Source organism: Phaethon aethereus (genome assembly GCF_964289735.1).
Source record: "Phaethon aethereus genome assembly, chromosome: 20".
Classification (NCBI taxonomy): domain Eukaryota; kingdom Metazoa; phylum Chordata; class Aves; order Phaethontiformes; family Phaethontidae; genus Phaethon; species Phaethon aethereus.
Window position 1 is genome coordinate 2,235,711 of NC_138596.1, and position 26,128 is coordinate 2,261,838.

Here is a 26,128-nt window from a genome sequence, read left to right on the forward strand (position 1 = left end):
TTGGCGGTGAAGCAGGCTTGCTGCTGGTATTGTAGTTGATGGAAGCAGTGCTGCTGCTAACAGGCACAGTGGTCTTTGACTCAAGGATATCCTGGCCACAGTGGCTGTTCAGTAAGCAGGAGACCCATGTCCTGTGTTCACCTTCAGCTGGAGGGTGGTGAGACCCACAGCACACAAGAGAACGTGACCATGCGATGTTCGGAACGGGAACAGCCTTTATCCTGCGTGAAGCGAAGGGTTGCATCCTCAAACAGCCAGACTGGGAGGGCAACAAGGAGCAGGGAGAGGAGGGTTGAGCCTTCCACCGCAGTGCGGCGAGTCCCTGAACCTCTGCCTTGGGGTGTCCTCAACAAAGGTGTGCAAAGGTGGCCGTGTGTGCAGGCAGCGCTGGCCTGGCCGTGCCTGGGCCGCACTGGTGACCGGGACATGCACAGCCAGGCTCTCTGAGTTGTGAGTGTTGGACGTGAACTGCGGTGTGAGCGCGTATTTGTGCTGGGGCCGCTCACGGGGAGCATCTGGAGCCGCTCACGGGGAGCATCTGGGGCTACTGTCCCAAGGGCCGTGTCAGGAAACCTGACAAATGCTGTAAAATCTCTGTGCTCATCCAAAATTTCCAGGTGGGGGGGGAAAAAGACGCATCCAGAAAAACCTGACAAGCTGCGTGCCGCAGCTGGACACGCTGTCGGGTACCGACATCACTCCCGGCAGCATCACAGAGGTTTCCTGGGCAACTGCATCATGCTGCATCTCCTTCCTCCCACGCCCGCCACATTGCCATGGCAGCCCCAAAGGAAAATAGCCTCTTCCCTCCCAATCCCTATCATATCCCTGGGTAAGTTCTGAAGTTCATCCAAAATGCCTGTTGATTTCCAATGCAAATAGCTCCAGTTGGGAACCCGTAGTATTTACGATTCATGGTATTGTGTTGTTTTTTTTTTTTTTTAAAGACACTATTAAATATTCCATGTAACAGTGCTCCAAAGGAGACAGGCTCCAGGATAAGAAGCACCACCTTATAGCAGGGTATAATTAAAGACCATGCCATAGCACATTGAGGGTAAAGTCAAAATTGTTCTCCGCCCCCCCCCCCCTTCCCCCTCCCCCTTTTTTTTAATCTGTTTTAAGCTGCCAAATCCTACCGGGGCTGCTGTGCAGGGTTTGGCTTCCAGACTGTCCTAACTTTTGCATCAAGGATGTTTGAAGAACTCCTTTGAATACATATTTGCATAGACGTGATAATGGTGTTGTCAGATGGGTTGGAGCACAATCCTGCTGCCAGGTCCAAGCTCTTTGAAGAAGGCGGTGGCTGTGGATGCTGGTGATCCGAGTGATACGTAGTTAGATTTTTTTCCAAAGCTTTTTGCAACATCCTCCTCTAAAGGCTTGGAAAGAAGCAGGCAAGCTGTCATGGGTAAGAGGTAATGAGTTATTGGTTAAAAGGTAAGACATGAACGGCAGAAATAAATGGATGGGCTTTGTGGTGAAGCAGGGAGGTGCGTGGGGTCCCCGGTGACCCGTGCTGGGGGACGTGGTCCGTGACGTGGAAAGGACTGGGCAGCCACCGAGGGAGAACAAGCTTCTGTTGGTACCAATTCACTCGGATTAGTCCAGCCTGAGGCTGATGCCGAAGGGCGTCGGGATGACCCGCCAGGGCGGGGGGGCTGGTGACAGCCCCGGCCGCAAACCCCGGGCCGCGGGTGCAGCACAGGTACGGGCAGGAGGCGGGCAGGAGGCAGGCAGAGCCCAAGCTGCAGACAAAGGGTGGAGCGTGTTTCCTTCCTTAACGATGCTCCTGTGGCAACGATCAGATCAGTCCTTCCCATTATGGCAACGTGCAGGATTTTTCCATTGCTGAACTCCGTATTTTCCAAACTTGGGGATTTTTAACACGTTTTTGCCTTGCTGCAGCTGTCTGAATGATGCGCTGTGTCATTCCGCGCGTGCTGTCGCCCTGGCAAAGCTGTGCGCTGACAGCAGCGTGGGAAAGACGATTAACAGCTAGGAGGGAGCTGTGGCTGGGCTTGCACCTCCAAAAGCCTCAAAACCTTCCCTTGCTCGCTGCTGCCTGCAGACAGCCCCCCCAGAAGCAGCTTTGAGCCCTAAGAGGGACAGAGCAGCCAGGGCTGCTCCTCTCCGGGCTGCGGCTTCAGTCACTGAAGGCATGAGGAGGAGGAACCAAATTCTGCCACCGCTTTCAGCAGTGACGTGCAGGCTTGTAGCGTTACCCCGAGCCCCGGAGGAAGCCCCCGTGGGTGGTGAGGGTGCTGCTTTGCATCTGATTTGGGTGGCTGAGCGCAAGGAGGAGCTGCCTGAAGGGCAGCGCTGGAGCCTGGGCTCCGCTGCCGGCAGACAGTGCACCCTGCGCTGGGGTGCTGGCAGGAGGAGGAGGAAGATGGCACATCGCAGCTTCTCGCTGGTTGTCCCACGTGCTGTGCCAGTGGATCCGCAAACGCAAGGAGGGCATCAAAACTAGTTGTTGTCACTCAGGTCGGGCAATGGTCACAGCCAGGGCTTTGCAAGTGCCACCACAGTGCTCCAGAGCATTGGGAAGCAAAACCCAACTTGTGGGACAGTTTGGGAAGGACTTGGTGCACAGAGAAAGGGTAAATCCGTGAATCCTGGGCGCCGGGTGCAGCCCTGCCTGCCCTGTCCCAGCTTGGAGGAGCTGGGGCAGGTGCGGAGCTGGGGAGGGTGCGGAGCAGAGCGAGGACGGGCCCAGTGCCAAAGCTTTTCCCTGGCGATCAGGACGGCTGAGCAGGTTTAGGTGATGCAGCCTGGGGAGTGGCGATCGAAGAGATACGGCTGAGTAAGAGAGAAGTGAAACGGGGCTCAGCCTTGGGAAAGCAGGTTACTCACTGCTCGCCAGCGAGCTTTGCGCTCGGCAGCTGCAGCGGTTCAGCGTGAGCTACAGCAGCGGGGGAGCTCTGGGTCCTTAATCAAAATACTGAGCGGGAGAAAGTCCAACGGCCCTGCTGAGACCGGCGTCTTCCCCAAGCGCCACAGCTTTTATGAGCAGCACTTGTAACTCACTCCTGCAGCAGATCCCTTCTCCATAAACCCAGACTGACTCGCCCGAGCTCCTCGGATTACCTCGCTTTTAATTGCTTATGAATTGAATCCTTTCTCAGCCCTACCATTATTTTGTTCATGATCAAAATCCCTCCAGCCATCCTGTAATTATTCAGGCTATGTCATTTCTGCTCTTGCAAACTTTATCGTCCTGGCGTAGCTTCCCTGTGTTGCAAGACTTATTGAAAATCAATGGGGATGAGCCACCGAGCTCCTCCGGCAGCCGCTGCTGAGAGATCCTGCATGCAAAGTGGCAAAACCTGCCAAGTGTAAATGCACAGCTCTGCTCGCTGCTGTTTGAAGTATTTGGAAGGGAAAGTACTTACTCATCATCTTATGATCCTCGTGCATCATCCGGCTTTATCCCCAGATATGCAGTGGGATCATTGATTGAATGTTTGTCTGTACATTGCAACTGGCAGCTCTACCTTTCTTCTTCAGCGGTCGAATCACATCACTTATAGGAAATTTGGTACCGGGAATAGCTGAAGTTTCTGACCCGCTCTGGTGGACTCGGGAGCGGAGCCAGAGCTCCAGCACCGGCTCTGCCCTGAGCCACCAAAAAGTCAAACTGCCCATCCCGGGCCCGGAGGAGCGAAGCAGCGGTGTGTCGCTACGCACCCCGCACAAAGGTCCCAAAAAATCGAGTAATGCTTGTTACTGGGGCTGAGGAGCCTGGGTGGGTTTGTGAGCCCGGTCCCGCTCCTCGCTATGAGGGTACGGAGCAGAGAGGTTTAGAGGGGAGGGTACAACCAATTTTTTCTGTTTTTTGAGTTTCAATATTGAACAAGGAACACCGGGGGATTCCCAGTAACTCACTGTGTTTCAGAACAGAGGGAGGGGTTGCAAAATTTAAGACTGCAGCATGTTTAACTGTAAGTAATATTTTAACGGGGGGGCTGGTGACGCCAGTGCTGTCAGAGCGCCCGCAGCCCGCGCCGTGCTCCCCCCGAAGCTTTCCCACCCACAGGTGCTGCTTCAGCCACGCTCCTCGCCTCGCCCCATATCCGTACGTGAACCGAAGCGCGAGCCTGTGCCTACGCACCCCTGTAAATCCATGAGCCAGTTTTCACGCTCACCTGTAAAAGCATGTGTGTGCACACCCCCCCCCGGCTTCCTGCGTAACCACACGCGTCCCCTCGTGCCGCTGCTCCAGCGGCGTCAACGCGTTCCCGCTCGCAGGCGCGGCCCCGTGCGACCGCCTTCCCTGGGCCGCTGTACTCCAAGCCACGCGCGCTCCTGGCCGCGGCCTTTCCAGCCTCCGGGTGCTCCTTCCCGTGGGCACCTTCCAGCGCCGGCTCAGTGACTGCTCTTCTTCGCTTTCCTCCTCAGCTACGAGGGCTTCGTCCCTCAGTACAGCTACCGGTTTGGAGAGACCTTTGGCAAAACCACTCACCGCCTGCTGACGGATCCCGCTGTTAGGAAGAGCCCTCGCCCCTTGCTGGCGCCGCTGCACGGGCCGAGGCTCGTCGAGGACTTCGGCGGGACGAAGCACGGTGTCCAGGGTCACCTCCCTGGGCGTCCAGGTGAGCCGACCCCGGGTCCCGTCCCTTCGCCAGAACGGGCTCTGCTAACGAGCGCCGGGTCCATCGGGAGCGGTGGGGGCTGTGCCCGTCCCCCGTAGGCTCCTGGGGTGAAATGGGGTTTTCCGCAGGAGCACAGACGCCCGCAGAGCAGCGCCCGTGCGGAGCTGGAGCTCTCGGCCTCAGCTGATGAGCACGGGGCTTCTCACGGAGGCGTGTGGTGGAGAGGAGAATTTTAGTTCCCAGGTTGTCTTCAGTTAGATGAAGATAAATGGTTTTATGGCATATTATGAACTCGCTCCCCAATTTCTCCATGTTCCTGTTGTGGTTTAACCAGGCCGGCAACTAAGCAGCGCACGGCCCCTCGCTCGCTCCCCCGCAGCAGGATCGGGAGAGAATTGGAAGGGTGAAAGTGGGGAAACTCGTGGGTTGAGATAAAGATAGTTTAATAATTGAAATAAAAATAAGTAACAATAACAATAAATTGTAATGAAAAGGAAAATAACAGAAAGAAATAAAACCCAAGAAAGACGAGGGATGCAAATGAAAACAGTTGTTTACCACCAACCGACCCATGCCCAGCCGGTACCTGAGCAGCGACCCTGCCCCCCAACCTCCTCCCTAATTTTATTGCTGAGCGCGATGGTCTGGAATATCCTCCTGGGCGGTGGGGGCCAGCTGTCCCGGCTGTGTCCCCTCCCAACTTCTCGTGCACCCTGGCCCCCTCGCTGGTGGGGTGGGGTGAGGAGCAGAAACAGCCTTGACTCTGTGTGAGCACTGCTCAGCAGTAACCAAAACATCCCTGTGCTATCAACACTGTTTTCAGCACAAATCCAAACCGGAGCCTCAGACCAGCTAGTATGAAGAAAATTAACTCTATCCCAACCAAAACCAGCAGAATTCCACAGGCTAAAATCCGTCTCTCTAGGGCAGGACGGCTCTGCCACCTCCCACCCTTTCCCGGCTGACTCCCCCGGTGCAGAGCTCGTTGTGCTCAGAGCTCTTACTCGACGCTTGTGGTTCATTTTGCATCTTGTTGCTCCTACCTCAGCTCAGCAGAAGGGCTTGTGTCCCTTTCCCTTCCCGCCTTCCCCACTTCTGCCCCACCTCCTCCCTCAGACACCGCAGCGTGCTTGTGGAGATTCCCAACGCTGGGCATTTGCAGGAGCCTCCTACCGAGTCCCGGCCCTTCTGGGCAAAGTGCCTGGTTCTTGCTGAGCCGGCCCAAATCAGGCCGCAGCAGCAGCTGCCCCATGATCCCGATCCACCCATCTCAGGGACGTGCCATCCTTTGGAGACTCAGTTGCCACGTGCCGTACCACGTGTCTAAGCCGTAGCTGTTGTGGACGTCCTGTTCAGCGGGAGCGAGTCCTCTCCCGGCTGAATGCAGGGGCTACGTGCCCAGGTGGGATCTGGGTCTTCATTTCCTTGGGGATGGCCACACAGAAGTGATGCTTTCCTATTTCACGCTGGGAATTCATGCTATGTAGCTCCTTGCAAACTTTTGGCATTTCTATTCTTCCCAGCCATGTTTCTAGGGTCCAGGTCTCCACTACGCAAGGTGGTGTTTACAGGCTTCACTCCTGGATGTTTACATCTGCATATCCTTGGACTAAAGCGTGGATGGACCCAACTAACCAGTTGACCTAGCTGCTCTCTCTCATTATCCTGTTCTCATTCTTTCCTCACCAACCTTTAAGTCACCCACCAGCATTTGCAGCTGGGAGCTCATGTTTGCTGCTCATTGGTGAAATGCTGAAGAACGTGGCCACAGAGAGCACCTTGCTGTGCTGATAACTCTTCATCGACAGCTCCTGCTGTCGCGCTGTCAGTGGGTGATCCCTTAAACCCTTCCCTGCAAACTCCATTAGTACTGCCCAGCACCCTCCTGGGTGTTTTACATGATGGAGATCAAAGAGCTCATGGCAGTGTTGGATCTGCGTGGTTGCCTTTAGCAAACCCAGTCTGAAGACTTTTTCTCAAGGTCTGTTTTTGATAGAGCCTTGTCGATGGGCACCAAGTATGTTGCTGCTTTTGATCAGTTGAATCCCGTGTTGCATTCCTCCTGGAAGTGAGGTCAGGCTCTGCTGGTTGAGGATATCAACCAAGGTTATGCTGGATGTCCAGGGATTGCCGTGTTGGCATTGAGGTTATGGCACAGGCCAAGCGTGTAAGGCACCAGCTCCCTGGGAACCTGAGCTGAAACCGTGTGGCTGTTTGCTCAAATGAAACGCACAGTGCTCTCCTGGCGTTTAATTTGGTGCTGAATCAATGAGTTTGCAAAACCCAGGGTAATAAAAAAAGCTAATGTGGATTTCTCAAGTACAGAACAACTTCATTTTTCCTTTTCTTTCCATCCTGCAAACCAAAGCGTAGATGTAATGTTTTCATTAATAATGAAAGAAACATTAAGACAAACCTGCTTTAAAATTTTCACATCAGATTGAAAAATCACTTTCATCAAGTATTTGCATTTATCAAATGCTGTCTAGGCTAGCAACGAAATAATATAGCCATATAGAGTAAGTATACTTCATGAAGTTATATACAGTATATATACTTTATAATAGAATTTTAAGCAGATTGCAAACCTAAATGCTCATCAGAAGTCTTACACTCTTGCAGAAAGGGGTAAATTTTGCACCACTCTGTTTGAGCTGGGACAGGTAGTTGTTCCCTGGGACTTTCTGCAGATGAAGCCTTTGCTGGAAGACAGTGTCTCTTCCGCGGGGCTTTGCGCTGCGATACAGATGTCCATGAAACACGGGGAGGTTGGGAGAAGGCAGTAATGACCAGAGGGCTGGGGAGAAAAAAAAAATTACCTACGAGAACAAAAATGGAAGGAATTTGGTTTGTTTAAAAGGGACAAGATTGACACAGAAACAGTTTTCCAATAAGGAGAAGGTTGTTGTGGGGTGTAAGAGCGATCATCCTCCATAACCACCGAGGAGGGAGAAGTTGGCTTCGCTCCTGGCAGAGAGCACGAGGCGGTGCCCGGGCTGGAGGTGTCGCAGGGAGCCGGGGGAGCCTGGGGAGCCACATCACGGGATGTTTTTAAGGGAAAGTCAGACAAAAGTTGCCAAGCTCAGCTGTCCCTCTTGGAGGCTCAAGCTGCAGGGCTCCATCCCTGGTTCACGGTGGGGATATTTAGCATACGCTGGATTTAAGATAATTTTTTTCCAGCCAGCGTTACAGCAGGCCTTTTCCTCAGTGAGCAGCGATGAAGCCAGTGCAAGAATTCCTCATTGGATGCAGGCGGTCATCTGTGTTTGGGGTGTGCTGACGCAGCCACGTGGAGAAAAGCTTATGGGTTTTTTTTCCCCCCTTCATCTTTATATCTATATTTTACAGTTTAGGCGTCACGTAGAATAAGTTTTAAGTTATTGAACCATAACTGGATGGGGCTGATGGCACTCGCAGGATGCACTCACAGCCAGTGGGATGCTGTTGACCTTGAGGCTCCTTTCCTTCGCTCCGGAGGGGCGTGTGGGGCTGAGGTCCAGCGCGATGGGAATCCCTCATCCTCGTTCGGCCGCTCCTTTGTCTCAATTCAGTGTCTGTCCCACAGGATACTTTCCCTATGGGAAAGCTGGGGCTGCAACGAGCTTTCCGGAATCAGTCCTTGGGCCAAAATCACCCCTGCTGGGGCCAGGGCCAGCAGAGGAAGAGCTGGTGATGATGCACATGGACCCCATGCCCCAGCACCACCCCGGCGAGTACGTCCCGAGGACACAACTGCCACACGGGTACCCACAGAGGATTTCATGCCGTCCTGCCTCTGAGGGGCGAGAGTGGCGATTGCCCAAGTTGACCCCGGCTTCTGGACAGGGAAAAAGTTGTGGACCCGGCCAGCTCAGCGGTGCCTTGGCAGGAAGCAAACTGGTAAGTGGGTTTGGGTGGAAAAGACACGTGGTAAGGGATGCTGCTGCGGGCTTTGGGGATTGGTGGGCATGGAAGGGCTCCTCCATGGTCCATGACTCCGAAGAGGGAATTTCATAGGGGCATGGATGGCAAGGACAGAAAGTTTAGCGTGTCTTGTAGAGAAATACCGAACTCACACAAATGTTTCTAGCAGTAGCAAATCCACCACATCTTCAGGAAATTGCTGTAATCGTCAATTACTCTTCCTAATCAAAAAGGCCTAACTTCTCATTTGGTTGAGTTTTTGCTTCAAATCCCAGTCATTAGATCTTGCATTACACTGTGCTACGCAGCCAGGCTCGCGTTTCCTTCAGGTGGACTGGGAGCCCTGCTGCTGCCCTCCCTCCTCCTCCTCCTCCCGTAAATAGAGCGCTCCTGGCACCTTTGGTAACGTGCCAGGTTTCTGGCCCCTTAACTGCTCCTGAATTTCACACCATCATTATCCCTCATTTAAACACAAGCGTTGGGATTTGCCTACGGAGCTGGGTGCTGCTTTGCACAGCACCGCCGGTACCACTCGAGGCCAACGTCTTTGAGCCCCTTATTTTTTCTGGAGCCAGAGACAGCGTTTGCCATGTCACAGCCAGTGGGGCTCTGCAGGTTGTGTCACTGATTTAAGCAAAGGAGCCAGAGGAGGAAGCGGGTTTTGCAGGTGTTTATTTTATTTCTGCTTTTATTTTGAGCCCATAAAAATTGAAGGTGTGACTCTGCCAGGAGTGGCTGAAACTACAGATGTGGAGCAAGACGATCGGCTACCAAAACTGAATGTACCAAACGCGATCCAACAGAAAGTCATTCCAGGTAAAAAAGAGGGAGGTCACACACAGCACAAGTCCACCTTGGAAGAAATCGTGTCCCCCTGGGGAAATCTGGGAGACATTGGCCAGTCACTCCAGCTCATTTGAACACTTTGGGATGGAAAATGCCCCTGCTCCTCTCGATGCAAGGGTGTCTCTTTGGGATGCTGTCACCTCCATGGATCTCACGCTGAGGGACACGTGCCCATGGGCGGGTGGAAGGGATGCAGGAGCCACCTCAGTTCCCTACAGCTGTGGGGCCAGGCTAGAAAATGCTCCAAAGAGCGAGGAGAGATGGGTCATGGGCTCTGCACCAACTCCAGCAGCTTGATGAGTATCTGTTACCGTTGAGGTAGTTATCTCTCTCCTAGAAATAAGGTGCTTCTCTGAATCATCAAATCAGCAAACAGTGGTGTATTGCACCATCATAAAGGTATAAAACTCTGTCTTACAAGGAGTTGTACTCTGTGACTTTTCCACTTGCGCTGGAAGAGCGTCCCTCTGCAAGCAGAATTACCAAAGGCGATGCACTGGACTCCCCCAAAGGCTACGACACCAGCCGGAGGGACACTTCGCTCTGCCGCGGTCCGCAGCGAATACAGGGGTTGCACGTCAAAATGTTTCAGATGGAGTGAAAAAGCATTGATGTTCTAGGATGCAGAAAACAAGTTTTTCTCTCTCCAAAGCCTCCCTTTGGAAAGAGGGAATTCTGGCTTCTTTTAGGTTGTACTTCTCGCTGCTTTGTGGACTTTTAGACTTTATATAGTTTCTATCTTATAATTGGTGAAAATTTGTTGGATGGGCAGGGCAAATGAGAAAGAAAGGTTGGACACCCGGTTGTTAGCCCCTGAATGTGTGTTAAACTGGGAGAGAACACAACAGAGCTGCTGACTTAAAGAAAAGACTATAAGAAACTGAAGTGTTTCTTCCATACCTCATGCAGACCAACAAAAGACAGTTCAGCCCATTCACTTTTCCTTGGGAATCGTAAAAAAAGACATGTTCAGAAGATACTTCACATAAAAGAGTTAATTTTACAATTTAAATGGATGAATTTTTCCTTCCTATATTCTGCTGAGGTTTTATATTTACCCCAGCCTCTTCCACTTCCAGACTGGTTGATCTTTATATGACACGTATGCTCTCAAGCAGAAAATGTTCTCTCTTGTCTTCATCCGAAGGGTATGCTGGATTCATCCCCCGCCTCACCTGGATTAATGGTGTGAACTACCTCCAGGCTGTGAAGGAAGCCATGAACGAATTTGACCAACATCAGGTAGATCATATCCACAAATCTTATTTCAAGAATATAATGTTGGTGTTGATTCAGGTGCAACACCAAAAGTGGTTTCATTTGCAGGAGTAGTATTGGAACTGGTGTTATAAGTACAAGCAAAGGAAAAAGCTATTGGGTAACATGTTGAAAAAATCATGAGTAATTAAATTCTGTAACTTGTTTCCTTGGGACATTAAGGGAGGATAAATGAGTTCATAAAGGGATTAAGCAAATCTATTGAGGGTTGGCTCAAGAGTGGCTACTAAAAATGTTGCTCTGAGTGCAGAAACACGCGAAGCAACTATCTGCGCTTCCCTTAAGCAGTATCTCTTCTCTACCTCGATGGCAGTGCTGGATGGCTTCCTGGGCTGCTTGGATGGCTATTTCTCCCTTTTAATTGGTTGTAAGGCTTTTTCCTTTACTAACATAATTTGTCTTAAAGGGATGTAGAACTTCTTTCTCCTACTTTTGGGAAGGATGCAGAAAAAGCCCTACTGAAAAAATATTTCATCCTCTTGCTTTTAAGATCACGCCCCATATAATGCCATATATTCCTCCTACACGGGAAAAGGAGATCCCTCCCACACGAGTTAATAGCTTGCATTCAAAGCTACACACTTCTTCCTGCTACCAGGATGGCGTGAGATCCCTGGGCTGCAGCCGTCTCGCTGGTCTGGCGCTGGTGAGGGTTGATCAGCTCAGTGAAAGCAGGTTACAACATCTCCAGCCCTTCCTGGTCAGCGGGGTTCACTGCACTGCCTTCGTCCCAGAGCATATGGGCCTGATGTAGGGAAGATCCAAGACTGAGGATCCCCAGCTCAGAGAAACTCAGCCGGGGAGAAATGACTCAGCAGTTCACAGAGCTCATGGCAGCCTGATGCTTCGGCTGAAATGTATTTCCCTGTGCTGGCTTCCTTATCCGTTCCTTCTGCCGTTAATAGGAATTGAAATGAAGCAAGGAGAACAAACTCCAGACGTTATCAAACCTGAATGTGCTGTTTGCAAAGCCTTTCTGCCCCTGATATCTTAAGAAATGTCTGCCACGCAGTAAATCGGCGAGGGAGGCGTTTCTCCATCGCAGGATTCAGCAGAACCCAGGCTCGCAGCGCTTAGCTGCAGCACATCAGGCACTGAAGGAATATAAGCGTGCTAAAAAAAACCCATCACACCACATTTCTGTCTAAGATGGCTTCTGACTTCAAGCCACTAATCTTCTGCCCTAAATCTCTGCTGCCCTAGGTTACATACCGGGATGTGCCATGGATCATTGCTTACGGTCTGCACCGAGCACAATAGCACAATCCTCCCGCTTCGGTGCTGCGCGTAGGGAATCGCAGCACTCGCTCCATCATCGGTCACAAAAGAGTTGAGTGGTGCCCACCGTTTGCTGGGCTCCGTGACCCCCGTCCCCTCTCCACTGAGCAGGGTGCGCGCCGAGGAGCGCGGAGCAGCTTTGGTGACACCTTTAGGGGTTTTGCCGCTGCAGAGATGTGCCGAGCTGCAACACCCATCCTTCAGCACGGCCCCTTATCTGGGTCTGACCTTGGAGGGCAGGGACAGATCCAGGAGATGATTTACACTCTCCCTTCAGCTAACGCTGCCTAAGCCTTCCTGTTCCTCCTAGCCTGGGAATTACTGGCTGATCACCATCGGTGGGACTTGTGGAAAACCAAAACCAGCTGAAGGGGCCAAACCAAACCACAGCTGTGCAAAGTCATGGCACGGGAGCCGCCGGGTACCAACTCCAGCAGATACCGCTGGCTCACAGTATATCAAACGCAGGAGCACGAGGCGTTCGGGGCTGGCGGATGGTGCCCAGGGGTGATGAAGGCAGTCCAGTCTGCGGAGGTCCTGAAGACCACAGCCAGGCCAGGAGCTGCCCTGTGTGCGGGGCTATGGGCTAGCGGGGCATTCCCTGGGGGTATGGGCTAGCAGAGGCAGCTGCCGAGGGCCGCTGCCAACACCCGTCGGGAGAAAAACTTACTAAGTGGAAAAAGGGAAGGTGCAGTGTAGCTCCCGCTTAGAAGAAAACAGAACTGGGAAGAGAATTGTTTTACATTGGCTTAAATATTTAATGCAGAGTCAAAGCACATGACTTGGGAAGCAGCAATATGGTTTAAAATGAACTGTACTCTATTGGTTTGGTTTTGTGGTTTGGTTTTTTTGTTGTTGTTTTTTGGGGGTTTTTTTACAGTTTTTGCAGAGAAACCCAGCTTGCAGCTTTGGCAAGAGATTTCCCCAAACATACTGGCCTAACAACAGAATTTACACCAGTGCTGGACTGATACCTTCCTACATGGGCTTCGTACCAGGTAAGTTTATCAGCTGAGTGAAAATGAAAGTCACTAATACTAATTACTGTCGTTAAGTAGCGCTGTTATTAGCTGTAGTGTCGTAGTAGAGAACAATTACTGAAATGTTTCACACGGGTAGTAGATTTTTTTTTTTTCCAGTCAGTGCCAAGGTGCTGGAGTTGTGCCATCCCCTGCCTTTCTGCAGGAGAGCCCATCGTCCTCGCTGCCAGCCTGGACTTGTGCAGAACATTCCTCTGGTCTCCAGCCACCAACCCCTTGCTAAAGCAGAGGAAGATCAGTAACATCCCACCAGTTACACGGGTGCATTACAATTTCTTCATCAGGAGCATGATTTGGGTCTAAAAAGCAAAAGTCAGATGATATAAAGGGGTTGAGAAAGCACCAAAAAAAAAAGGCAATGAAAGGGTATTAGCCATCAAGGCAGGTGGTGGCTACCCCGTAGTGTCTGCCTGATCCTTGTCAGTTTTCTGGGTTGCCTAAAGGAGAGGTCTGAAGAAAGTAATTTTGTGTATGTGAAGGGGAAGCTCTGCCCATGCAAGAGCATTAAGGTATTAGCCTAAAATTTCAACAAATCGGTAATTAATATTGGTATCTGGCCACAGCAAGGTCAAGATCCCACAGCTCAGTAATGAGGGATGGGAAAGCATAGAGATAAGCTAGAAATAATCAAACTCATAGCTTGTACTTAATGCAGTGCAGAGGAGGAAAATGGTAGAAGACACAAACTATCCTGGCAGGGTTGGATGGTGGCTGGTATTGAGATTGTGTCTGTTGAGCCCAGAGGGAAGGAGGTCGAGGCAGTGAGTATGGCTTTAGCAAGACTTGCACTGGGGGCATGGGAAGGCCATGCAGGAAAAGCAAAGCTTAACCCACCACCAGTCATCAGGAGCTTGAAGGATGGTCTAAGGGAAAGGATGGAAGCACCTTACATGCTGATGGTGAAGGTGAGGCTGGACAGGCCTTCTGATCAACCGTGAAGAGAAATACGTTCGTTTTCGCCTCTGTCACCAGACTCCGGGGCAGATGGCGAGCACGGCAGCTGCCGTCCCCGGTGCATTACGCTTGCCTGTCCCCTTCCGTTGCACGGCAGCTCCGCGGTGTCTTACAGCAAAGCCCTGAGTGTTCCAGGTGCCCTTTTCCTCTGTGCTGGATTGCTCGGGGAGGGCTGTGGCCACATGTTGCAGGGCTGTAGCCTGCAAGCTCCAGCCCCCTGGAGAAAGGCTGTTACAAACCTAAGGGTAAACCAGTGTTAATGCTTGCCCGTGTTTTGTCCTCTCCACAAGCCTGCAGGGAGGGTGCCCGAGACTGTCCTGCCCTTGGCACCTGGCAGGCCAGGGCACACACCAGCTTCAGTGTAATGAAGAGGAGGAAGAAAAAAAACACCCTAAAATCAGGGACAAAAATCAACTGCTTAAACTGTTACCTCTAAAAATCTGTTGTCATCTTTTCACCTACAAAAGCATTCTCCTGTGCAGGTTTGAAACCAGCTGCCTGTTACCTGCAGACAGGCCCATTTCCCTGATTTCCACATGCCACCCCAATTTTAAATACTCCAACCAGTTTGACTCTGGGAGGAGAAACTTATTTCTAAGACAGAAAAAATTAACCCAAAATCAGTGATAACCAAGAACACTGAACAGAATTTCTTCAGCAGGAAAGCAGCCTGCTGCCTCCTGTCCAGCTACTCAGAGGGACAGGCTTGTTACTTCAGGTAACACCGAACATACTGTTTCCACAGTAAAAAATTTTAATATAGGGTTGTCACGAGAGAAAACAATGTAATTTGGTATCAGGTGTTAATGTCACTTCAAAAGCAGGGGCTGCAGTAACACCCGATTATTTTAAAACTGCTACATGCCGATTTTAAGAAACATGACTCCAGCAAGGCTGCGCACATGGGAGCTGTCATTTGTCCCCAGTGCTCTCCTGCCACAGTCCAGCTCCTCTTCTGCCAGAAACGCCCCCCGTACCAGAGGCAACTTGTCTGCACCATGCTGGTGCCCAGGAAGCCAGGGTAAGCAGCAGCTTAGACACCCACACTGCCCTTGGGGTCAGGAGAGCTGCTCAGCTCCTGCCAGGGTGAAGCCTGTAACACGAGGCCAAATGCAGGTGCCTAAATTTAGACACAGCTTGCAGCTGAACTCTGTCCTCAGTGTGAAGTCTATCCCCCTCTGGCAGCAGCCTACACTAGGAAGCCATCCCAGAGCAGTTGTTCTATTCCTGTAACCACCAGGAGCGAGTAGGACTGCCACAAGCAAGAGTCATCCACCTTCCAAGGAGGCAGGGATAGAAGCGTGGCTGCCTTGGGCAAAGTGGCAGGGCTGACGCCAAGTCTGTATTTTTCTTTTTTCCAGACCTCCGACACACCTACGCGCTTACATTTGGAAACAGCACCCGAAAAGCTTACCAAAAGGAACAAAGGAGACGAGCTTGTGCACTGTGAAAAATGCTTTAATGGTGCCTGTACAGCATTTGAAGTGACTTTGAGACAGAAGAGGAACACAACACAGACAGAGAAGTTTTGAATGAAAGAGTTCATACAGCTTTAAACAAAATTTACAGGTGTTCATCTGCATAGCTTTTACTCTGCCTCCTCCTCAGCCTCCTCCTCAAACTCCCCCTCCTCCTCAGCTGTAGCATCCTGGTACTGCTGATACTCAGACACCAGGTCGTTCATGTTGCTCTCAGCCTCTGTGAACTCCATCTCGTCCATGCCCTCGCCAGTGTACCAGTGCAGGAAAGCCTTTCGGCGGAACATGGCGGTGAACTGCTCAGAAATGCGTTTGAACAGCTCCTGGATGGCTGTGCTGTTACCAATGAAGGTGGCAGACATTTTCAGGCCACGAGGTGGAATGTCACAGACCGCTGTTTTAACATTATTAGGGATCCATTCAACAAAATAGCTGCTGTTTTTGTTCTGAACGTTCAGCATTTGCTCATCGACCTCTTTCATTGACATACGGCCTCTAAAAACAGCAGCTACAGTCAGATAGCGGCCGTGACGTGGGTCACACGCAGCCATCATATTCTTTGCGTCAAACATCTGCTGCGTTAGCTCTGGCACAGTTAACGCACGGTACTGCTGGCTCCCGCGGCTTGTGAGCGGAGCAAAACCAGGCATGAAAAAGTGCAAACGGGGGAAGGGAACCATGTTCACGGCCAGCTTCCGCAGGTCAGCATTAAGCTGGCCTGGGAATCGCAGGCAGGTGGTAACACCGCTCATGGTTGCCGACACTAAATGGTTCAGATCACCGTACGTCGGAGTAGTTAACTTCAGTGTTCTGAAGCATATGTCGTAGAGGGCTTCGTTATCAATACAGTATGTTTCATCTGTGTTCTCCACAAGCTGGTGCACCGAGAGTGTGGCATTGTAGGGCTCTACTACAGTATCTGATACTTTAGGGGAGGGTACAACACTGAAAGTATTCATAATTCGGTCTGGGTACTCTTCACGAATTTTGCTGATGAGAAGGGTACCCATGCCAGAGCCTGTACCACCACCGAGAGAGTGAGTAAGCTGAAAGCCCTGGAGACAATCACAGCTTTCTGCCTCCTTTCTTACAACATCTAACACGGAATCAACTAATTCAGCGCCTTCCGTATAATGGCCCTTTGCCCAGTTGTTTCCTGCTCCGCTCTGACCTGGAAGAGAGCCATTTTCATATTAGATTACGGTCACTGCTTATTGCTTGCAAGCAAAGCTTAGGAGCATCAGGCTACAGAGAAACCCCTCAAAAAGCTTTCATTTTATCGAGCATAGAGCTGTGGTTTCACACAAGCACCTCTGAAATGGCTCGGCAGATACATGGAAAACATTCAATTGTCAAGGATACAGCAGCCACTTAATTTATTCTGATGTTATGGAGGTGGTAACGAGAATCGCAAGAGCAACGACCTCTTGTGCCTTCTCGGCCCTGCTCTCCTAGCAGCTGCCATCATGCACCATCCGCAGATTCCCAGTATTTCACGCCCCTCACGAAGAGCCAGGATTAACCCCCCTCCTGGGGCCGCGCTTGCCTCCAGAGCATGTGCGGCGGCGAAGCCCGCAGCGCGGCGTCCCTGCCCTGCCCACCCCACCCCGCACCGGTTACACGACAGGTCCCTCCCCCGCTCCCGGCGCACACTCACCGAACACGAAGTTGTCTGGCCTGAATATCTGGCCGAAGGGCCCGGAGCGCACCGAGTCCATGGTGCCGGGCTCCAGGTCCACCAGGACGGCGCGGGGCACGTATTTGCCACCTGCAAAACAGGGAGAAGCCGTGACTGCGGCGCCGGGAGCAGCCCGGGGAAGGGGCGAGCGAGGCGCCGGGCCCTACCTGTGGCCTCGTTGTAGTAGACGTTAATGCGCTCCAGCTGCAGGTCGCTGTCTCCATGGTAAGTACCGGTTGGGTCAATGCCATGCTCGTCGCTGATCACCTCCCAAAACTGCCGGGGAAAATCGCGTCAGAGGCGGCTGGGCCGGGCTGGGCGTACCCCCTCCCCTCCCATCTCATCTCCTCCCCCGCCACCCTCTGCCCACCACCCAGACCTTGGCCCCGATCTGGTTTCCGCACTGCCCGGCCTGCAGGTGCACGATCTCCCTCATGATGGCGGCGGCACAGCTCCCTCTCACACACACCACTCTTCCCCCAACCGACTCTGACTGCGTGAGGCAACGGCCAGGCCTTTTATAGCAGCGGAATGCGCGCGCAACCCTCTTTTCCCCGCCTAGGCGGACATTCTCATCAACTATTGGCTACTCATAATGAGGCTCTACGAATGAGGAAATCTGTTTGGGTGTAATGCTGTCATTCAAATAGTTGGCTCCCATTTGCTCCGCCCATCTGTCTGTTGATTTTACTGTTAAGCAACGGGGGCCCGCGAATGCCCGCCCTACTCGCTCAGGACACTCCCGATTGGCTTAATTGAATGATTGATGTCGGGCATGATTGGCCGTCGGCCTCAGGAATGAGCTAACGTCGTTTGATTGGATGAAAACAAAGTGTCCTAGTAACCGTCGCAATGACTCCGCAGCAGGCGCTGGGCGGTGGCTCGCGCAGCCGCCTATTCCCGAAGCCGTGTGCGCACTTTGCGCAGCGTAGGCGGCAGCTCCTCCTTACTGCGGGAGAGGGGGAGGGAGGTTTCCGGGGAAGCCTGGCCGGGCCGTTTCCCCCTGCGGGTCCTGAGCAACCCCTGCCTCTCGCCTCACCTCCCCCGGGAGGTCCCCCCGCCCGTCCCGCCGCCACCCCACCGCCCTGCCTTCCGCTGGCCCCGGGGCGCTGCTGCGGCGCCGTGCGGGGGGAGGGAGCCCGTCTGCGCAGGCGCGGGCTGCGGCGGCTTTCTAGCACTTTCTGGCGCGCAGCCGCCTGAGGCGGCGGGGGCCGAGCGGCCGTTGTTACGGCAACGGCGCTCCGCGGCGGGCGGCGGCTGGGCGCGCGCACGGCCTGCTGCAAGCAGCCAGTGGCGTGGGGCGGCCCGCGCTCTGCTCCGGGGAGCCTGCGTGGGCTGCGGCGGGGCTGGCGACCGGGAGCGCCGTTTAGCGGCAGCTCCTTTGCGGGAAGGCGCTGCGAGCGCTCGTCTGAGGTGGTGTCCGCCTGGGAGGGAGCCTGTGTCGTGGGCCTCGAGGTGGGCGCCTGGCTCACCGGGCCTTTCCTAGGGTGCGCAGAGCAGCTGTAGGTGGCACCTATTCTAGGTGACACCTCTGTTCACGTTGCAGCCCTGTCATGAGGCATCCCAAGCTGGATAGACATCGCCCTCGCTTACTTTGTCTCTTGCTCTGATGTACTGTTTGCCTTCTACCACCCAACTTTGTTAACACATTCTTGATAGACAGTTCATCTATTGGTCACAGCCTCTACTAAGCATACTTTGACTGTTGTTTTAGCAGAGCCTTTTTATGATTATATGTAGTCTACAAGTCCTAGCATCTCTTGTTTCATCCTGTAGCTGAAACTTGAAAGAGGCTCCTAATTGGGTTCTCCAAACCTCTCTAGTCTCAAACTGCTGCCTTGATGTGGGGGTTGACTGAGGCAAAAGCAGCAGATGACCTCAATTCTTTCTACACAAACAGAGCACATGGGGCCGGCACTCCGTGTTCAGGCATATGAGACCGAGGTACATTATGGCCTGTATATATATCATGATCTATGCTTGGATAACAACAATCCAACTGCTTCTGTGAGTGGGTCAGGTGGGGAGGTGGGCAGGAGAGGAATAATGCTTTGAGGACTTTTGCTGGAGATTGAATAGCCTCTGGTAGTTGGCTTAATACAAAGGTTATGATGATTGATATTTCTGGCATGAAATCAACATATTCCCCCAGAGATGCTGGAAGGAGCCCAGGAGCACTTGGAGCAGCCCCAGAGACGCTGGGAAGAGCCCCAGAGCATCTGGAGTGACCTGAGAGGACACTGGGCAGCTCCAGGAGGCCCTGGAATGCAGGAGGTTTATGCAGTTTACTTTGAGGTAGCTGAGTAATGCAAAGGCATTGAGGTCCGGATTTATCCCAACTAATTATAGACATTGATTTGAATAGCTCTGGTCTGCGTTCACACCAGAGTCGATGGAAGGGGATGGCTCAGCCCACTCCAGCTCTGAATAGCCTGCTGACAGTGCCTTTCTGTTGTCTATAAAGGTGTTTGAGGTGACAAAACAGAAAATCTCAGTATCACTTCAGTATCAAAGGCAGCTGGGATGAATCCAGATCAGACTTTTGCTCAAGATTTCATACAAGGCTGTAATAATCAGTAAAAACGGCTTTTCCTCCAGGATGTGATGCCACTTGTCAGAGTAACGTAAAAAATGAATACTGTCGTCTTTCTGATTAAAAAGAGAGAATGTAGAATGTCTTGCCCATGTTCTGCTGTCTAGGAAAGTACACTCAGCATAAATTCTCACTGAGGTGTACTCAGAAGAGTGTTAGCAAGCTTCTGCACTCATGAAGCCCTAGAAAACTGTCCCTAAAATTGAGCAGGGGGAGCCACTGCAGGGTTAGTAGGAGGTTTGCTGGTACAAGTGCTGCTGTATTTAATGCAGGTACAGCTTTTTTTTTTTTTTTTTTTTTTTGCCCCCCCAGCCAGGGCCAGAAAGTGAAGGACTGTGTATCGGTGACAAAGATCTATTTCATCACGTTGTTAGAAATCATGAGCCTTGGTGGCCAGTGTTTCTCACGGCTTGTGCTTGTGTTTGTGCTTGTGCTTCAGGTCTTGCTGCCTTTAATGTTTGGGAAGCTGTTCTGTAATGCGTAGAGTGAGAAATGGTTGCCACCCGCAGCATTCCCAGTGGCACCAAAAAGTGGAAATACTTTGCTCAGCTAAGACTTCCGATGTCTGTCTCCAAAATGCTGGCAGGATCGCACCCAGCAGAGCAGGGTATAGTACCCTATGGGGTAGCTAAATCTTTGCTCCTGTGATAGAGCCTCCCAAGGTTTCCCTAGGAGATTCAGCCACATAAAGTTCTATGGGTTAGGAGGCATTTCAAATTATTCATGCAACATTTATTTTTGCTAAAATTCTATCCCAGTCAGCCAGTACTTCTGTTCTTAGCTACATGCAGATCCACAGGAAATGACAATTCTATTTTAAATATTTTTGCATTTTTAAAAATTAAAGTAAAATGCCAGTATTTCTAAGCTCTCTGTGAGGAGGCAGAGAGCCAAGCTGCCAGCAATCTCCATGGAGAGCTGCTGGAGCTGCTGACCATCTTAACCCTGTGACTTCTAATGCTGTGGCAGCCAAGCAACCTAATTAACACGTACCAGAAGGTGAGCTGGCAAGTAACGAGGCAGGTTTCTGCCAGAACCTTGTCTCACACGAAGCATTCCTTCAAAGGCAAACCATCTGTACGCAACACTGACAATTGGGCAAATTCTGGGAGAAAAAAACCTGCACATTCCCTGGTCCTGCCTGAGCAAAATGCTTAAATGTGTTTCTTGTTGTTGTTGCTTTAGAGGACAGCCTGCACAGAGGAGCTGCTGCAGGTTCCTGGGGTAGAGGAGTGGGGGCCAGTTGGAAAGCAGTTGGGATAGCAGAGAAGGGAACAGCTCGACCACGGCAGGGAGGTACGTGCCTCCCACGTCATGTTTTCATTGAAGACCTCTGTTTTATCTAGTCTTCGATTTCTTTGAAAGCTCTCCTCAAACCTTGCTGCAAGTGACAAGCAAGGAGGTTTCACCTCATTTAGGTGCCTCTAAATTTCTCATCGGTAAGTTTGCTGTATCGATTAATGGCTGTAAGGGGTGCTAGAGAGCATTAGGGACTGCTATTAGCAGGCCAAAGTGCCTGTGTATAATCCAAAGACAGACATGGTAGTGAAGTTGAAACTAAGTTCAAAATTGCATTTCTGTTTTGTTGAACTATATATTAGTTATTTTTTAACTTTATTGTAATTGTTTTGTTGGGTTTCTTTACCCAGCTGTACTGCTTTTGGCATGGAAACAGATTTTACTATGAATACAATTGGTTTGAGCAGAGTGGGAAGATACTGTAACTTTTGAGTATTGCATTCCTCTTTTACTGAACCACGGTCTTTGTGTGCTATGGGGTATATAGAGACAATCCCTCCCCTTGTCAGGCAGGCAGACTGGCTATAATTCTTTTCTTGATGGTTAACCAGCAAGATAAGAGTCTGTGTCTCTGAAATAGCACCCTAGTCTAAACTGAGCCTAGTACCTGGGGCTGGGATGGTGTTGGGGCTGGCAGGAGCCCAAACAGAAATCATAGAACTAATTCTGTTTATATAGGTAAAAATCTGAATCCCTGAGTTCAAGAGAGGGACGCTGCAGAATGAATGTGGGTGGAAGCCTGCCTCCAGAACCAAAAAGCTTTTGGTGTTGGGGTCATTCCAGGTTTATGGTAACACTGAAGTATGACGTGTGTATATGCAGACCTTTTGTCATTCTAGTCTTTCTGATTGTTACTTCTAAGGATAAACAATACTTTGTTTTCCAGAAATTATTGCTTTTGAGAGATTGGAGTTATTGAAGGTGAGGACCTGCTTCCAGAGTCTGGTGAGTGAGGTGTCAGTTGTGGGATTCCTGCTTGAGAGAAATAGCAACAGCTGAATGGATCAGGCCACGGGTCCATCCAGGCCACTATCTTGTCTCTAATGATCAGCAGCAGTCGCCAAAAAAGAATAGGGCAAACATACCAGAATGTGGCAGATGGTTCAGACAATTCTTTAGCCACAAACAAGTAACTTTTTGTTTAATAGCTCCAATGGATTATTATGAATTTGTCTAATCACTTTCTGCAGCCATGTAAAATTTTGGCATAAACAACCTCCTGCCACAATGAGTCGCACAGTTTAACTGAGGAAGCTGTGTGGAAGAAGAACTTCCATTTGGTTTGATGATTTCCACTGAGCTCCTCAGTTCAGAAGGCCGTGAGCCTGTCGTTTCAAAGCTTGCACTCAAGGGAGTCTTAAACATTGTTGGTGATTACCATGAAACAGAAGGTAATGCTAAACCAGCTTTTACGTGGTGTAAGGTTCAGAATTAACTGCCAGTTTACATCTCCTTCATGTTTAAAACCAGTGAACTTTGAACACTGTTCCCATAAAGTTTCCCTCATTCAGTTCCACAGCTCCACTGCTGTACATTGTCCGGTGATAAGCACTACAGGTATCGCCTTCTTTCACTTGGGAGATCTGTTTCTCTGGAGAATTTCCACCAAGAAGTGGTGACTAATTCAGTCATGAGGTGTGCATATGGTGACACCCCCTGCTGTGAACAAAAATAAGCTTTCCTTCACACAAGAGTTGTTTTTATCATTCCCCTGTCTCTCTCAAACCTCCTCCTCTTCATTCCCAGTGCAGTCCTTTTCTTATTAGGGATTATTCCTCCTCCCTCTTGTTTCCAAAAGAGCCTTCATCCACACCCCATGCTAATGCCCATCTCCCTGCATAGAGGCCTTCTTCCACTAATGCCACGGTTACTTAAATTGCTGATTAGAGCTGCTTTCACATCCCACACATCGAGACCTTCCATACCGCAGTGTGTCGTTCATCTGTGTCCACATCAGGAGGCTCCTTGACAAGGTTCCAGACAAGCCTGCTTGCTAATCTATTTGATTTGTGGTGGGACCAGCTACTGTCTGTGCTGGAGGTTTCCGAAGGCGCTGTCCTGCCAGCCTCCCTCTTGTGACAAATCCCTGCCATTACACACTCAGGGGAGCACCAGCTTATGCTCGGGGTTTATCATCTGACTTGAACGGGAGATCTAAAAGCACCCTGCTGCGGGAAGGCTCTGAATATCTTGTAAACGAGCGCATAGTGGAAATCGGGTCAAAGACTCCTTTTGTGCCTGGTCTCCAGGGTGTGCAAGTACACGGTAATGTTTGCACTCGCAAAACGTCAAGATGCTTTGAATTGCCTGGGGTTTATCGCGTGAAAGGAGCTTGGCAAAAATATGGGTTTTACTGATCCCAGTATTCATTCGGGCTTATTCTTCTGATAGCATTTCCATCTACTTCAGTGTGTTCTGAATTAGCCCTTGAAGTAGAAGTGACAGTCCGTGAGGTAGGTTATAAACATCATATGGCTTCCTACTTCTCTGGAAGATACTCAGATACGCAATCACAGGCATAGTATAAGAACAAAATAAAAACATACTGATGAATCTCTAAATCCAGCCATCTTAAAAGGCATCCTTCTCATATTCTGCTAGATTTGCTCCACAAGTGGTTGTGGATTTCAAGTTATTTCACTATTGTTTATTATAACAGCCCCAAACAACTGAAATTAGTGCAAGTGCTGCTGCAGTGCCTGGTGCTGTACATTGTTTCTACACTTGCTATTCCAGAGGCCTCCCCGTAACCACTGAACTGGGTATCTTCACAGGCAGGACAGTATCTTGAGGAGAGGAGGAGTTGCAGTCACTGCATTACTAATGGGAAGCTGGAGCTCAGCCACTGTGACAAGGTTTGCAAAGTCCTTGAAGCATGTATAACCTTCTTACGACTTGCCAAGATAAGCTAGGAAGTCCGTGACAGCACCCAGTAGAAAGTCCAGCTCTGTGAAATCCCGGTGAACTAATTCATCCATAAGTTTCCTTTTTGAGATACCTGTATCTCAAAAAGCAGCACTTACCTACAGCCCTGCCTCAGGTACAGCCAGGTACCGAGAGGGAGGTTAGGGCTCAGTTTAAGTCTCTCTCCTACAACCGTAGGGAGCCTGGGTGCATCAGAACGGGAAGAAAGAGACAGCTCTGGTCCTGTGGTGGTGAACTTTGCTCTGCAGAATGGGACTGCGGGCAATAAACCATTATTTCTCTCAGTTTTCATGAGCATTCATTGGTACAACCCAGATGGGGTGTACTGGTTGGTTTGATGCTTTGGAAATGGTATAAGCCTGAAGAAAGACGGGAGCTAATATACTCCTACAAACGTGCTGAAATGAAATTTAGGCCACCCTCACCAGCAGCTAACCTATTGTGTTTCTGGAGCTAAAATAGAGAAAGTGTGTTCTGGTGTCAATTTTTATACCTAATACTTTTGATTTCCTTCTTATTGATACTTGCTGACAGCAGCAGAACTGCAATTACATGTGACATTATCTGCCAGAAGAGCTCTCCCATGGTTCAACCTGAGTGAGAGCACTATGTATAAACATAAATAATTTATGTTAGAAATATAATTATTATATTAGTTAGATAATTATCTAATTAGAAAATCCTCATTATTAATCATTTTCACAATTGCATTGTAACCCAAGGGCTGCAAGCATCTTCGTCTCAAAGTAACTTAATCTAGAATCTTCTTTTAAGTCGATTTCTGCTGTCCAGGTAATCTGGGGATTAATTCTGTAAATTTACGTAGTGCTGACATAGAATCATGGGATCGTTTGGGTTGGAAGAGACCTTTACAGGCCATCTAGTCCAACCCCCTGCAGTGAGCAGGGACATCTTTGACTAGACCAGGTTGCTCAGAGCCTCGTCCAACCTGACCTAGAATGTTTCCAAGGATGGGGCATCCACCGCCTCTCTGGGCAACCTGGGCCAGGGTTTCACCACCCTCATTGTGAAAAATTTCTTCCTTACATCTAGTCTGCCCTCTTTTAGTTTAATGTGATGTGAAGGAGCTGCTTCTTTCTATAGAGAGCTGGGAGAAAGGAATATGATACTTCTATTAGTTTCCGTTCTTCCCATAGGTTCCCAATTTTGTTATTTTTTTGCCTTTTTTATAACTAAAAACACACTTCAGGGCTTTTAAAACACCAGTCCAGCTCAGCGTCTGGTAGATACATCTGTAAATGGGTGCTTTTCTGCTGGACAGAAAGAGAATGATACGCACTGGCAATACTGCCGGTTCCAAGCCCAGTTCAGCTGGTAATCCTAGCTGCTGTGGGGGCTGCAGCTTGGGATGGGCAGCACAGTCATTGCAGGAGAACAAACATGCCTGCCCCTGCCTGCCCCCATGACCTGCCTGCAGGAGAAGACAGCAGTGGCAGTATTTGGAAGGAGAGTAGTGGGAAAGGAGGGAGCAGAGCTGCTGCCCGCAGTCTGTGGACCATTAGGGGAAGAACTTCAGTTATTGAAATGTCTTACCATGCCTTTGTTAAGAACAGCAGCTTTTATCTCAAGAGTTTAGGATGTGCTCTAAATCAGGTGGTTGTGGGTTGTCTTTGCATTGCATAGAGATGGCTCAATGTCAAATGGTGTCTCAAGTGGCATGGATTTAACGGGGCACATGTACGTGCCATAACTCAGTACATCTCAGTGGCATGTGTGAGGCAAAAATAAAAGTGTCAGGAGGACATGCTGAGCTTCTTGCCTAATTGCTCACTTATTATCTGCATGGAAGTCCCAAAGCTTCTAAACAAGAGCTTGGGGAAGTTCCAACCAATGTCCTTTCTCTTGGACTCCATGATCCAGTATTCAAAATCAAGAAGGTATAATGACTGAGCAGGCCAGAACACCTGGAGTCCTGGAGTTCCTGGCATCTCACTGGCTTATTTCCATTTCTGACAGTGGTAGGATTCTTGGGCAGGTTGCAAATCTCATCCCGGACTCCTACAGTTCTCCTGTGTGCTGACAGGTCACACAGCCTGAGCTCTGTTTAATGATTGCATTTCCAGATGCTGGAGGAATGAAGTCTCAGGAATTTCCCCCATATCGCTGACTCCCTGATAACCTCTTTTTTTTATTCCTATGCAGGCTTGCCTGAATCCCTCCTACCTTCTTCAGATGGTTTGAGCAAAGAACACATCAAAGACATAGACATGTCTCTCATCAACTAAATACCAGCAGCCAGG

The 26,128-nt window shown here is 50.4% G+C and overlaps 2 protein-coding genes across 2 annotated transcripts; one reads left to right on the plus strand and one right to left on the minus strand.

The window, feature by feature from the left end:
- Positions 1 to 220: 220 nt before the first annotated feature.
- On the plus strand, positions 221 to 15,344 carry CIMIP2A (ciliary microtubule inner protein 2A; the record flags this gene model as incomplete). The annotated part of the gene is made up of 6 exons (XM_082009125.1): positions 221 to 832; positions 4,402 to 4,667; positions 9,228 to 9,314; positions 10,492 to 10,586; positions 12,781 to 12,898; positions 15,256 to 15,344. The coding sequence occupies exons 1-6, from the start codon at positions 777 to 779 to the stop codon at positions 15,342 to 15,344; spliced, it is 711 nt and encodes a 236-aa protein (XP_081865251.1). The 5' UTR covers positions 221 to 776.
- A 138-nt stretch (positions 15,345 to 15,482) lies between these two features.
- LOC309412069 (tubulin beta-4B chain) lies at positions 15,483 to 17,486 on the minus strand (the record flags this gene model as incomplete). The annotated part of the gene is made up of 4 exons (XM_082008867.1): positions 15,483 to 16,543; positions 17,030 to 17,140; positions 17,218 to 17,326; positions 17,430 to 17,486. The coding sequence occupies 4 exons, from the start codon at positions 17,484 to 17,486 to the stop codon at positions 15,483 to 15,485; spliced, it is 1,338 nt and encodes a 445-aa protein (XP_081864993.1).
- Between the last annotated feature and the right edge of the window lie 8,642 nt (positions 17,487 to 26,128).